The 12,672-nt window shown below is 46.7% G+C and overlaps 4 protein-coding genes across 4 annotated transcripts; 1 reads left to right on the top strand and 3 right to left on the bottom strand.

The window, feature by feature from the left end:
* Positions 1 to 105: 105 nt before the first annotated feature.
* On the bottom strand, positions 106 to 711 carry EJ05DRAFT_505293 (uncharacterized protein; the record flags this gene model as incomplete). Its single annotated transcript, XM_033747690.1, has 2 exons — positions 106 to 134; positions 189 to 711. 2 exons carry the CDS (start codon positions 709 to 711, stop codon positions 106 to 108), a joined length of 552 nt encoding a protein of 183 aa, XP_033595552.1.
* An 805-nt stretch (positions 712 to 1,516) lies between these two features.
* Positions 1,517 to 3,808, bottom strand: EJ05DRAFT_542121 (phosphotransferase enzyme family protein). The gene is made up of 3 exons (XM_033749703.1): positions 2,984 to 3,808; positions 2,546 to 2,930; positions 1,517 to 2,495 (listed from the first exon to the last, which is right to left on the bottom strand). The coding sequence occupies exons 1-3, from the start codon at positions 3,326 to 3,328 to the stop codon at positions 1,726 to 1,728; spliced, it is 1,500 nt and encodes a 499-aa protein (XP_033595551.1). The 5' UTR covers positions 3,329 to 3,808; the 3' UTR covers positions 1,517 to 1,725.
* A 186-nt stretch (positions 3,809 to 3,994) lies between these two features.
* Positions 3,995 to 5,601, top strand: EJ05DRAFT_542120 (glutamine synthetase). The gene has a single exon (XM_033749702.1). The coding sequence runs from the start codon at positions 4,221 to 4,223 to the stop codon at positions 5,523 to 5,525; it is 1,305 nt and encodes a 434-aa protein (XP_033595550.1). The 5' UTR covers positions 3,995 to 4,220; the 3' UTR covers positions 5,526 to 5,601.
* Positions 5,602 to 5,643: 42 nt separating this feature from the next.
* Positions 5,644 to 9,474, bottom strand: EJ05DRAFT_445453 (tetratricopeptide repeat domain-containing protein; the record flags this gene model as incomplete). The annotated part of the gene is made up of 9 exons (XM_033742181.1): positions 5,644 to 5,887; positions 5,941 to 6,174; positions 6,224 to 6,712; positions 6,766 to 8,320; positions 8,373 to 8,522; positions 8,593 to 8,917; positions 8,966 to 9,025; positions 9,076 to 9,292; positions 9,344 to 9,474. 9 exons carry the CDS (start codon positions 9,472 to 9,474, stop codon positions 5,644 to 5,646), a joined length of 3,405 nt encoding a protein of 1,134 aa, XP_033595549.1.
* Positions 9,475 to 12,672: the final 3,198 nt, after the last annotated feature.

Here is a 12,672-nt window from a genome sequence, read left to right as displayed (position 1 = left end):
TTATGAAATGATGCGTCAATTCATGCATCAAATGGCGGACTTCCTTTTGGCTGCTCAAATGATCGAGACTGTGAAGAATTCATCTCGCCTGTACATCTTTGATATCTACTTGTTACTGGACCCGGTTGTCGGGACTACAATTATGTCAGTCGATTTTGTCATCACAAAGCAAACACTGTAGCACGTACCGTTCCCGCCGTAAGCCGCAATCGCACCATCGAATGCCGCGTTCAGCTGCTCCACTGCAATTGGTGCAATCGCCTGAATGTCCTCCGTCATCTTCGCGATTGTGGCATTTGCGAGAGCATTCGTGTCGAGTCTCAACTGGTACAGGGTCGCAAGCACAATTGGTCCTAATTCCCCAAACGTGCTCGCCTTGCCTTGTACTCCTTTCAGAGTGCTTGTGACTTGATCTGACAAAGTCAAAAGCACATCTGCAACGTCGATGGAAGCTTCTTCAAACGGTGCAGCGGCATTGGATTCCATGGTGCCAAATTCGGCGTATTCATGTACAATGACTGCGTCTTGTTGCACTTGGAGTGCGTATGGAAGGCCTGACACACCTCCAGTGAAGGCGGCGGTGTCATTTGTGATCTGAACTGTGCCGTTTCCGATCTGGTATAATTTGGCAATCACACTGCTGGCGTCGGCTGCGAAAGCGAGCTGTGTGCTGAAAGCAAGTACAACAGCCAACGATGTGAGACAAAGCATGCTGGTAGTTGGTGGTCGTGGCAGTTGATTGTTCGATGTCAAGCTACTTAGAGGAGGAGAAAATCGCAAATTGGCGCTCGACGGATGCGCAACGCTGACCTATGTATAATAGATAGACACAGTACAACGCACATGTCATTTCATGCATGGCGGCCTCGGATCCATGGTGCTGCCAGCTTGCCCTTTTAGTTCCCCAACGCTAAACTTGGTGGCGTAAGTGATTAACCGGTCCGCTAGTGGACTAGCTCTAGGGCTCTACACCTCCGCATTTCCTCCCAAGGTGGTAAAAAGCTTCGGCTTTACACGCGAGAATGTATTAGATAAAGATTAAAACAAAATATAGTTATAATATATAGGTAGTACTACTTTATATATATACTCTTTAATTACTACTAAGAGAGCTTAGTAGTAATTTATTCTATAATAGAATATACTCTATTATTCTATCTAGCTATACTACTATATATTAGCTCTATTCTTATATTAGTAGTAGTATAGTTTATATAGTATATTTGATTTATTAGTTTAGTATTCTATATATATTTAGTACTTTATTATTTAGAATAGTTTATAAGTATAAAATTACTTTTAATAAGGTTAAACTCTAATAATAAATTAAGTAGTAAGGTCTATAAAACGTCTTAATGTTTATAAAACTAAATTTTTTAATATAATCATAGATAAATAAGAAACTAGAAAATCTTAGACCCTTATAAGAATAACTACCGCCTTAGTAGCTTGGCGTTCGACTACGTAAGGGGCTAGGTTTACTAAGATATGTCCATGGTACTTATCTTAGACCATTCTAGACTATTATAGGTCTATTATAACTATCATGGTACACTATCTAACACTATAATACACGGATAGCTTCTGTTCTATACAGACTATTCTATGTATAGAATTTTAATCGTCAAATGGCCACACGTCTTCCCAGATCCGACGATCTTCAGGTGTGCTTAAGAAATCAGTAAAGACCTGCTCTTTTACACGGCGGAGCGCTGCCTTTGTATCTTAGTATCGCTCTGGTCGAACGATTCCTTTCTCCGGGAACAAAGAGCCAAGGGCTTCTTTAATTACCATCATAGCGTTCATACTATCCAGCGTTCGTTCGGCGTCCTTTTCTATGTCTGCTAGTATGGGTCCAGAGAATTGAACGGGAGAATCCTCGAGTGCTGCGATGGAGCCTAGACAGAGTGCCTCTCCTGTCTCGAACAGATTTCGAGATGCAGTCAGTACAGCAGAAGCTGTGGACTCCTCGTACATAATAGCATCGAAAATTGGCTCGATGTTACGTTTTAGCAGATGCTTATAGGCTGAAGCGAGCACTTGATTTTCATACAATCTCCCAATTATGGCTTTAGCGTCTTCATCTATATCTTCTGGAAATTTAGGAGGCGTAGGGCGTTCCATGCCTTGCACGGCCGGCCCATCATAGTTTAAGAATACCGGGGTCATGACATGATCGAATAGTGGAGCGATGAATGTCGATTGCCAGTCGATGATCGTGAGGATCACTGTAGGATCGTCTGCGTCCACGAAGATGTTCTCCCCGTGCAAGTCGTTGTGCCACATATGGAACGACCTTGCCCACCTCTTTTGGGGTAAGATATGATGCAATGACTTGAGAACAGTTTCACAAGCAAAGAGCTTCTTTTCTCGCGTGGGTTGATAAAGTGTTGGGCCGCAGAGCATTGAGAGCGGCCTTGGAAGAGCCGGGAGTTCTTGAATCGCTTTTTGATCACGCTCAATGATTGCTCTCCTATATCTATCTGCTGATGTCCCTACGTATTCCTGTAAGTGCATGAATGAACCAATAAACGCCTTAACTCACATGGTCCTCTATCACATCTGACACTGGGCTTACCGGAGTCGCTCCATTCTCTTCCCGTAATCGGTCCAATTGCAAATTTCGTGTTCTGGATAGGCTTCTCTAAGCCGTCAATATATATTGAAGTAGTTTCATCGACGGCTGGCAGGTCTTTCCGATAGTACAGACTGCCAATATGGCTGAATGAAATTTTGGACCATGACCGTAAATGTCTCGCAATCGCTCTGATTACTTGACCCTTCTGGTCAATGTCCATCGTGGGCCACACGGACCCTAGCTGGACACCTTTGGCTTTCTCCATGATAATGTACTCTGCGTTTACGGCATTCTCTGCACGAGAGTCCCACGCGATTACACGAGGCGCTGGAGTTCCTACTATGTTGCGTATCTGAATCGTATCAGTTTCATATATACGAGATGTTCAAACGAAGTCAACGTTACCATGTCCATAGTGGCCACTTCGCTCGCGGTCGTGAGGTGTGGCACGCCAGCATTGGGATTCGGAACCTTCGCCACCACTTGGTCATTGTCGTCCATAGTGAGTAGGAATGCTTTATTATAAAGCCCATCAGCGAATTTCTCAACACTGATGCACTGCTTTCCAACGGCTTTCCCAGCAGCCTCGCAGAGCTCATTCATGTTAAATTTGACGTGTCGTTGTGCCATCTGCTCTGTTTCTCGGCTTACGAACCGTCCACGCGTGTAACGAAAGAAGTCCTCATTGCTATTCCAGTCAGTGTCATTTCGTCTGCGGAGTAATGCTAACATCTGTCTTCGGAAGAACATTGTGCTTTGACTCTAAGCGGATCGAGCTATGAAATTGTGATCATAATTATTATCGAGACGACGATAGCTCTGCTTAGGCGGTATCCGTCCGAAACCTTTTTAGTGCAATTCTTGGCACGCATCATGCGCGTAACACCCGCGCTTTTTACCTTATGAGAGAAAATATATATATTATATACTAGGGTGGCCCGGCAGAGTGCGTGCAGTCTTAGATCCAAGGCACTAAGGCACTAAGGCACTAAGGCACTAAGGCATTCCGGAAAATCCACGGCTAACGTGCGAATTTTCAATCTACCACTAAACGCGATACTAGAGGCTTATAAATCGATCTCGTCCGTGACTATAGCCCTATATATAGTCAAAAGTATATAAGCTTACTTATCGTGAATAGAGGTAGAAATGAGTGTGATAGATTCTCGATTAAGGGCGTGCTTAATTTATTATATCGTAAAAGGTGAATTTTTGTCGCAAGAAGTGGTGAGGGCGCTAGCGGGCGCTAGACAAAAAAACATTGGCATCTTTTTATGATTCCTTTGGAATAACACGTGCCAAGACTTGCGCTAAAAAACCTACGGACGGATGCTAATAATTGGCACTTGATCTGACAATTTGTGGTTCATGAATTAGTGCCTAAGGTTACAAGGCCACCCAATCATCCAATGGGACGTAGTTCTATCCCATGTCATGAACAAAGCAGACCTGCGCTCCACGTGAATGGATGTATTTTCTTTGGCTATGTATCACACTCTTGCAATCTAACCACAGTGGCTGCGTCAAACCACAATCATTGCGCCTCATTTGAAGAACGATATCAGTCTGCTACCACACCCCGATGATTCTAGAAAGCTGAAACCTGCCAACTCAGAACTTCAGCGACCCCGCCCAAATCAACATGAGCCGACAAGATGATGTTAATTTCCTAGAGACATTCTTCAACCGCCATCAATCGATCTCAATCGTTCAGTTGAATTGGACAGACTACTCTGGAGTTGTTAGGACACGGTTCGTCCCTCACCAACGGGCGCTCGATCTTGCAAATGGAAGTTCCTACTATCTGGCACAAAACTGCATGATCATCCCCATTGCCACAGCTCCAAAATGCTGGACAGAGCAGCCTGAACGATGGAATCTTTGCCCAGATTGGTCATCAATCAGGATATGCGGATATAATCAGAAGCATGCATTCGTCATGTGTTGTGTTGATCAAGTAGGCCCGGAAAAAAGGTTCTCCCAGTGCCCAAGAAAGTTGCTACAGAAGACAATCGAGGATTTCGCAGGTGTTGGTATGGGCAAGATACTAGTTGGCTTCGAAATCGAGTTCGTTTTGCTTGACGAGAACGATAATCTATACAAGCCCATGGATCGCGTCGTTGGCTACTCGCGAACGAAAGGCTTGCGAGGCAAGACACTTGACTTGTTAGAGGAAGTTCTCGATGCGTTATCGGTGTCGGGGATCCAGGTGCATCATTTCCACACGGAGATTGACGATCAAGTCGAGATTGCGCTGTCGCCCTTAGATCCTGTAGCAGCTATTGATACCTTGTTGCTTGCGCAAGAGACCATCCGGACTATATTTTCGAGGCACAATCTCAAAGCAACAATGGCCCCCAAGCCCTTGCTACAAGGGACTCACAATGGATGCCACATGCATCTATCCTTCTCTGAAGACGCATCACTTGTGCAGCACTTTGTCGCTGGCGTTCTGACGAAGCTTCATTCACTGTGCGCAATTGGGATGGCAAACTATGACGGATATGTTCGATCAGAACACGATGAAGCTGGTGTGTACATAGGTTGGGGTACCGAGAATAGGGAGTTTCCTATCCGCAAGGTAGATGATACCCATTGGGAGTATCGTTTCATGGACTTCACAGCGAATCTCTACCTTTTCGCAGCGACATTATTTCTAAGTGGAAAGAAGGGAATTCAAGACAGGATCGATCTCAAATGGAAGGACTGCCAAGTGTATCCTGAGCCGTTGGGCCCGAGAGAGCGCTTCGTGGAATACGGAATCACAGATTCAATGCCGGTTTCACTCCAAACAGCACTATTGTCGTACACCTCCGACGAGGATCTTCGTGCCTGGCTGGGAGATGGCATGTTCAGTCAATATGCGGATGTGAAGCAGAAAGAAGTCGAACATTTCGGAGTCATGGCGGAAGAAGAGCGTCGCAAGAAATTCGTGGAATATTTTTAGCTAGTGTGTTCATGAATATAATGCTCATAGACTTAGGTGATCGAACCGTTTACAAGTAAATTGGATTGTGTTGTTGAGGGATTACTGCCTGTGATCGACGTGTTGCGACGCTATCTAACTAGATTGACCAAAATATAACAAGCTCATCGAAGTCTTCAATCGCAAGGGAGCGTGGTTTCTCATTGGGAAGTATCTCACGTCGAAGCTCCTTTGCGCGTGCCAACCAATGATTGCCCTTCTTGATACTCCCAGGGTCTCCGAGTGACAACAAATGTGTTCCTCGTAAGAAAGATGATCGCGCCGACTCGTTCTTGAACCATGGACGGTTGCCCCATATGCTAAGAGCTCGGTCTAGGTAATCCCTACAAGAATTGATCAGTCGAAGTGATAAGTGTGATAGAATCATGAAACTGACTGCGCAATCTGGTGCTCTTTCAACCTTATATGATGCTCTGCTAACTTATGGCAAATATCTGCAGTGCGATGGTTGAATTTGCCGACTGTGGACTCGTATTGCTTGAGACAATCAGAATGGATTACGAAAGATTCTTGCCAAAGTGACTGCGCTTCTTGCGTAAGTCCATTTCTTTCTTGTGCACGTGCTTTGTCTGCTTTGACGTTCCCCAATGCCTGTAATGCCCGTCCAGTCCTAAATGAATCAACGGCTGTTTCTCTTCAGGCCTTGGAACCATACTTACTTATAAGACACGCTATCAAGTTTCCCCCATAGCTCTTCTCTTTGTTTGATTAGATCCGTCAACGTCTTATCTGCTTCTTCAAGTTGGCCCTGTACCCAGTAGCCACAGCCGAGATTGCACACAGGGAATCCAAACTCGTCAGGATCTACTTCCAGGGCTTCGAGGAGTGCAATTGACTGCTTGAAGAACTCTATTGCTCTTGCTGGCTTCTTAACCATCATATAAGCAATGCCCATCTGGCTATGGGCGAATGCAAGTCTCAGATCTGGATTACCATTTTTTTCTGCTTCAGCTTTACGCATTGCGAGACAGTGTATATTATGCTCAAGGCAGCCTTGAGCGTCGTTGGTTTCGTTGGTCAATGCTGTCATTGTAAGATGCATGTCACCTAACAACGGTTGCTGTGTAATATTGGCGCTCTTGCATAGATCAAATGCCAAATTCATATAAACTTTGCCTTCATGGGAGAATCCTCTCTCGTGGCAGTAGCTGATGTCTCTGTTAGTAATTTCGGTACCCAACCGAGCTTAACGAGTGCTTACATTCCAGCCTCGTTCATGAGTGTAGGCAGAGTGGTATCTATGTCGAAGCCAGACCATGCTTCTGCGTTCTCCGTGTATATTTGATAAAGGCGCTCTAAATGTGGCAGTAGATCTTCACAAAGATCCCAACGTCTACTCGCTTGGCTACTAAGGTTTCCGGGTGGCCACAGTGAAACCAGAAGAGCCATCACAGCTTTGAAAGTCTCGTATCGATCATTCTCGTCCATACGAGCGCGAACTTCGGCTTGAATGATGCGGTGAATCCAAAGCTCTTTTCTGTTGATATTTCTCTTGATGATCGACGAGGAAATGAGTTCAAATCGAGCCTTCTCGTACGCTGGAGGACTCGACCAGCTGTACTTTTTGCCGTCTTTTGCCTTGAAAGCGTGCTGGAATATCTGCTCCCGAATACGGTCTGGATTCAAGAACGCCAAGGCTTTGAGCATGTCCATTGTTGGCGTTTCAAGTTCTCGGAAATTGTACGCAGTGGCGAGGGTGAATCCGTATCGATGGTCCAGCAGTGAGTTGCTTACGCCGTGAATTTCAGCATAACGTGCATCGTTTGCATAAAGATCCACAAATTCTCTCAGGGACAAATGTCGACGTCTGATAAAGCCTGCCATCTGTGTCATTGCCAGAGGAAGACCGTCTAATGTTTTTGCAACTTCTACGGAAGCTTCCTGCTCGTCTTCTGTCTCTGCGGTCTCCGCACGGATCGTCAACTTACAGAGAAGATTAGCGGCCTCAGTCGATGATAGAGGCTCTACATCAAATCCAGAACCGGTATCGTAGTAGTGCTTACCTTCAGGATCACGCGTTGTGATCAGAATGGAGCCATTGCCCCTATGGGGTAGGTAGTCTGCGATGACGTCCAGGTTATCTGCATTGTCGAATATCAGAAGCCAGGATTCATTTTTGACCTCTCCCGGTGCATTGACTTCACTCGTGGGATTCTCGAGCCATGCAGATACAAGCTCTTTGCTTGTACCCAAGTCTATCCCTTCTTCGAAGGTAGTAAGGCCAAGCTGCTCCGCTACTCGACCAAAATCTGCAGCAATCTGGGATATACCTCCGGCCTCTAGCCAGAACACCGCCCCGAATCTTTTTCTTCGCGAGAACGCAAACTCAACAGCAACATCTGTCTTGCCTATTCCTCCCATTCCGCACAACGCATAATATCGAATGTTGGAGCCCGTGGGTGAGCCGGAAGATTCTGACGGTAACAAGGCATCGTCGATGGCTTTTAAAATGTTCTCACGCCCGATGAAATTCGGATTTGGAAGATATTGGGCAAGACTAAAGCATGGAAGGCGTGCTTTTCGAGTCTCCAGCAACCTTTCAGCCGCAGTTGAGACGAGGGAAGAATGCAGAGACAGTTTGGATGCTCGACGTGACAGCTCCTTTTGAATAATACGCTCCTCCTCAGAGGCGAGACGAGAAGCTTTAATCTCTTGTTCTATATCCACGGATCCTAAATTGAGCGGATTGAGCGGATCGTGGGTATTTAGAGGCTCCAAGGTGGGAGTACTCTGTCCGGTGGACAGCTTTAGATTTTCTATGGCTGTTGTCAGCAGATCATTATGGTTCTTCTATGAGTGATTTTGTACCATCTAAAGTCTTGAATATTGATCGTAGGAAATCTTCTGCAGAGTACTGATCGTCCTTGAGCAGTGAAAACTGGCACAATTCGTTGTGAGGAAGAGCAACGCCTAGAAGTCGCTCTGTCTGCGAACGTATGCTTGCCAATTGTTCATCGACTACAATATTCTGCGCCAGCTGTGAGCAAATTTCATGCGTAGGGGGCATAGAGGTTGGTATCGGCACAACCTACTTTCTTTTTGCCTCCGAAGATCTTCTGAACTTGTGATCGCATTTGACTCTGCTCGTACACTGACAAGACAGGTATATTGGCGAGCTGTTCAAATTTCTGGGCCAGATTAGAAAGAAGGGTTACGTCGTGGGGTGGAAGTCGCTCGGAGCCTCTATGTAGAGCAATTTTAGCGCAATTGTATAAAATCTCATTATGGCGAATCAATGTATCCCTATCGTTGACGCTAGAATGCGGTGTTCCCAAGAAAACAATGCCAGACACGCATTCGAGGAGTGACCTAAAGCGAAAATCATGTAGGTTTTGGTTGACTAATGCCAGAGCCTGGCCATCAAGTTAGATAACACAGACCTGCTAGACTTTGCCACGTACCTGCTTCAGTAGCACTCCTCCAAGACAGTGACCAATGAAAATAATAGACCTATGTGGATGCTGCATCGGGTCAGCATCAACGTCACGCTCTTTTATTATGTGCAAAATACCTCCACAGCGAGAGCTGCAACATCCTCGGCGAGATCATTGCCAGTTTTCAGAAACTGATCCCATGAGAACTCATCGCTACCAAGATCATACGATGGGTGATGAACGAATATGTGCAGTGTTGATATTGATGGTACTCCTGTCGCCGCTCGTCTAAGCTCGTCGTTGACCTTCCATTTCTTGATCGAGGGGGTGCCGTAGCCCGGAACAGCAATAACACTATTGAGAGTAAGAAGAAGATTCCGCGATAGCTATCGACACCGTGCTGACCTTGTTTCGATTGTTACTGGGTCACGAGGACGTAGTTGTATGACATTGTTGAGAGTAAGGGACGATGGCCTCGGGCTGGTCGGGCGAAATGTGGTACTGGAGAGCCCTGTGCTTTTCCGCTGACGCACCATCATAAATGAGCCCTCAGTTTGCTTAGGATGTTTCAGTCCGATAATTGCCACAAGGATCAGAAAGGCACTGCGGGAGCGGGAGACATCATACAAAGGCTCCAATACATGGGTCTTATCAGGTGAGAAGATGTGTAAGACACTAGTATGAACAGTCAACGACCAGTAGGCATCAAACCCACGTATCATAGCCAGCCATGACTTGATACATACTCTGGACACTGCAGCGTTTATATTACCGAGTAAGAAGGGGAGCAGGGTCTCTTTTAGGGCACTAATTATCCGCCTGTCCCGGGTTACATTGAATGGATGAGACTCTTGGCACTCCGATGTTCAGCCATGCCGAGTACATAGTAAATTAGTATTGGGACGGCATTGTCGTACATTACACTCCACATACCTCGCTGCTGCCCTTAATACCGCCTGAAGGCTTACATTTAGCTGTCTTTGGCTATCTCAAATATTTTTCTGGTGTTTTATCTCGCTTAGTATGCCTCCAAAAGCCGCACAGAAGCCAAAAAAGCCGAAAAAATGTGGCTTTCGGCGCAGACCATACCACGGAGCCATCTCCTCCTTCCACAGGGCCTCGTCAGCGTCGCCCCACGGCTAGAAAGCAGGCAGACGACGCCAATAAAGCTCTTGGAGTCGCCGTGAAGAAGAAATCGCGTCGGAGGCCTGGCCAGTTCATAATTCCGCCCTCCCGAGTGAATATCGCGAGTAACCCGTCCGATGTACCCTCTTCCCCTCCGCCGCGCGCGCAAACCTCCCGAGTATCGTAGAGTCTGAAACTGAAGTCGCAGCTGAAGTTATAGAAGCTGAAGTTATAGAAGCTGAAGTTATAGAAGCTGAAGTTATAGAAGCTGAAGTTATAGAAGCTGAAGTTGAAGCTGAAGAGGATAACGATGCGGAGGAGACACCGGCGCAGAACTGGGCTGTCTTTCCGAAATGGAAACTCCACGTTGCCAACAAGAAGATCGATGAAGATAGCCTGCCTACCTCCATGCGTGGACGTTTTGAACCTGATGACTATGAAGACGAAGTTCATAAGCGTATTGGTGAAAACATCGTTGGCTACATCTGGTCATTCCAAAAGTGTACCTTCTCGGCTTGGCTAGGTGTTGGAGGGAAGCGCGGAATCAGAGGTGATACTGTGCTTGACTGGTCGCTTGTATCGTGGTCTCGGATTCTCGCGATTGTTGATGAGGTTCATAGCTTTGCGAAGAAGAATCCAGACGAGCCAGTGTAGATCCAATTCGAAGACTTTGTCGACTGTTAGGTTCATCCGACTGCTAGAAAGGCTACTACGGCACGGGAATCAAATCCCAAGTCACCTACGCCGTCACCAAGCACTGTAGTACGAAATTTACTGGCGCCAGCGCCTTCTGCGCCCGGAATAGCTGCTTCTATCGCCGCTTAAGTCGCTGCAGCAGTCGTGGTAGATCCAAAGCTCAAGGGTCGCGGAAAAGATATCTTTGAAGCTCAATTGGTTCGAAAAGAGACGCAAGCTGAACGCGAGGCGATTTGTGCCGCGCTTTAATCGAAATACTACTGTTCTGATGGCTTCTGTAATAGTAATAATGAAATGGATTACTAGGCAGGGTTACCCCTACAGGCGATATCACCTCGTCTAGTCTAAGCTATTATATAAGAGAAGGCCTAATAAGCCCCTAAGGCTCACAGGCAAAAAATCGCACTGCTTAAGTATTGCAGAACATGCAACCATACTATTTTCCGACACTTTTCGCGACACTATCGACCAAAGTTGCCCGTAGGCAGCGCGAGTAGGCGCTTATGTCTCAAGGAGACGTGATCAGCTTGAGCGTGCTAGGGTAGAGCAGTAGGGTCTAGAGGACGCGTCCTGGGTAATTCAAGGGCCGGCCTTGAGCTACTATCCACGATCGGCCCAGTGATTATTCCGGGCATATGTTGGCGTGCCTACTCGTATTGCTGAAGAGGGAGGTTACGGAGCATCTAGATGGTCACCGCCCTAGGAAAGGAGTTTAGCCATACACACGAATTAGGGGGTGTTTGAAACCTCAGGTGAAGGTCGTTTTTTGACCTTTTTGACCTCTAATTCCCATTTTTCCGCCGAGTGTTTAAAATCGTATCCCACCTCCAGCTTAAAACCCGAGCTGATGACCAGGGTATATACACTAAGCGGCACTAAGAGAACCGGTCGACGGGGTGGCTTAATCTAACTTTTTAGAGTATAGTCGGAGGTCAAAATCGACCTTTTTCGAGCAGCAAGTATTTTTCGCCCGTAAGAAAACTCGAATCTATTCGATTTCGCCAAAACTTCGGTAAACCTAAGAGAAACTATGGATTTAGTGTGGCCGGACGCCGTCTTAACGCTTAAAAATAAGGTTATTCTGGAGGTCAAAAATCGACCTGAGGTCTCAAACACCCCCTTAGTCGTGGGGGTATCGTGTGCTAATTGTCGCCGCGGGCCTTCTAGTTTCTGGCAGAAAGTAAGGTAATGGCGCACAGTGCCCAGCTCGCCGCAGTCTTCGCACAACGGGAGTATTTCAGGCACCTTCTTCATGTGGAGGAAGTTGGTCAGTGCTTTATATATATCTGCTTTCTTATCCCATTTCCCTTTTAGCCATTGCGGCAGGCGGCTTTGGTTTTCACTTTGCTTCCAATCTTGCCTTGCCTCCGTTTCACCACGAGTGGCGCTCAGGTTCGAGCTGCTTGTATGTCCATCCAAGCCCTGAACTGGATTTCAGACCTAGGGGGTCTTCCTCTGAGTTAGGCGGAGCCAAACCTCTCTCAGCCCAGTAAACGCGAGATTTGCTCCTTAAACTCATGTCACCAGTGTGCCCACCTAATGCGATGGGTTCTATCTGTTCATGAATCGACACGCGCATGCGTCCTTTCAGGCCACGTGGTAGTCTCTCCGGCCGAGACTTGATCCTACCTGCTTCTAGGTACACCAAGGGTCACAGCCTGATGAAGGGGTGAGGTCCTCGGAGCCAGCAGTCACTACCACGTACCACGCCCCGCCTCTAGACTATATAGATAGACCTGCCTGATCCCTTTATTTTTCAGGAGGCTCAGCCTGTTGTCTCTGATCCTTTAGTTTCGTGTTGTCTATGAGGATCTCTCTACGATAGGCCGACCGTGTCTTGTAGACAGAGAAGCATTTGGATCCCATGCCTAGGCGACTTAGGCTCCGCTTGCCTACTAACCCGACTTGTGTCC

Source organism: Pseudovirgaria hyperparasitica (genome assembly GCF_010093815.1).
Source record: "Pseudovirgaria hyperparasitica strain CBS 121739 unplaced genomic scaffold EJ05scaffold_22, whole genome shotgun sequence".
NCBI lineage: Eukaryota > Fungi > Ascomycota > Dothideomycetes > Acrospermales > Acrospermaceae > Pseudovirgaria > Pseudovirgaria hyperparasitica.
This window is presented reverse-complemented; position numbering and strand designations above follow the sequence as displayed.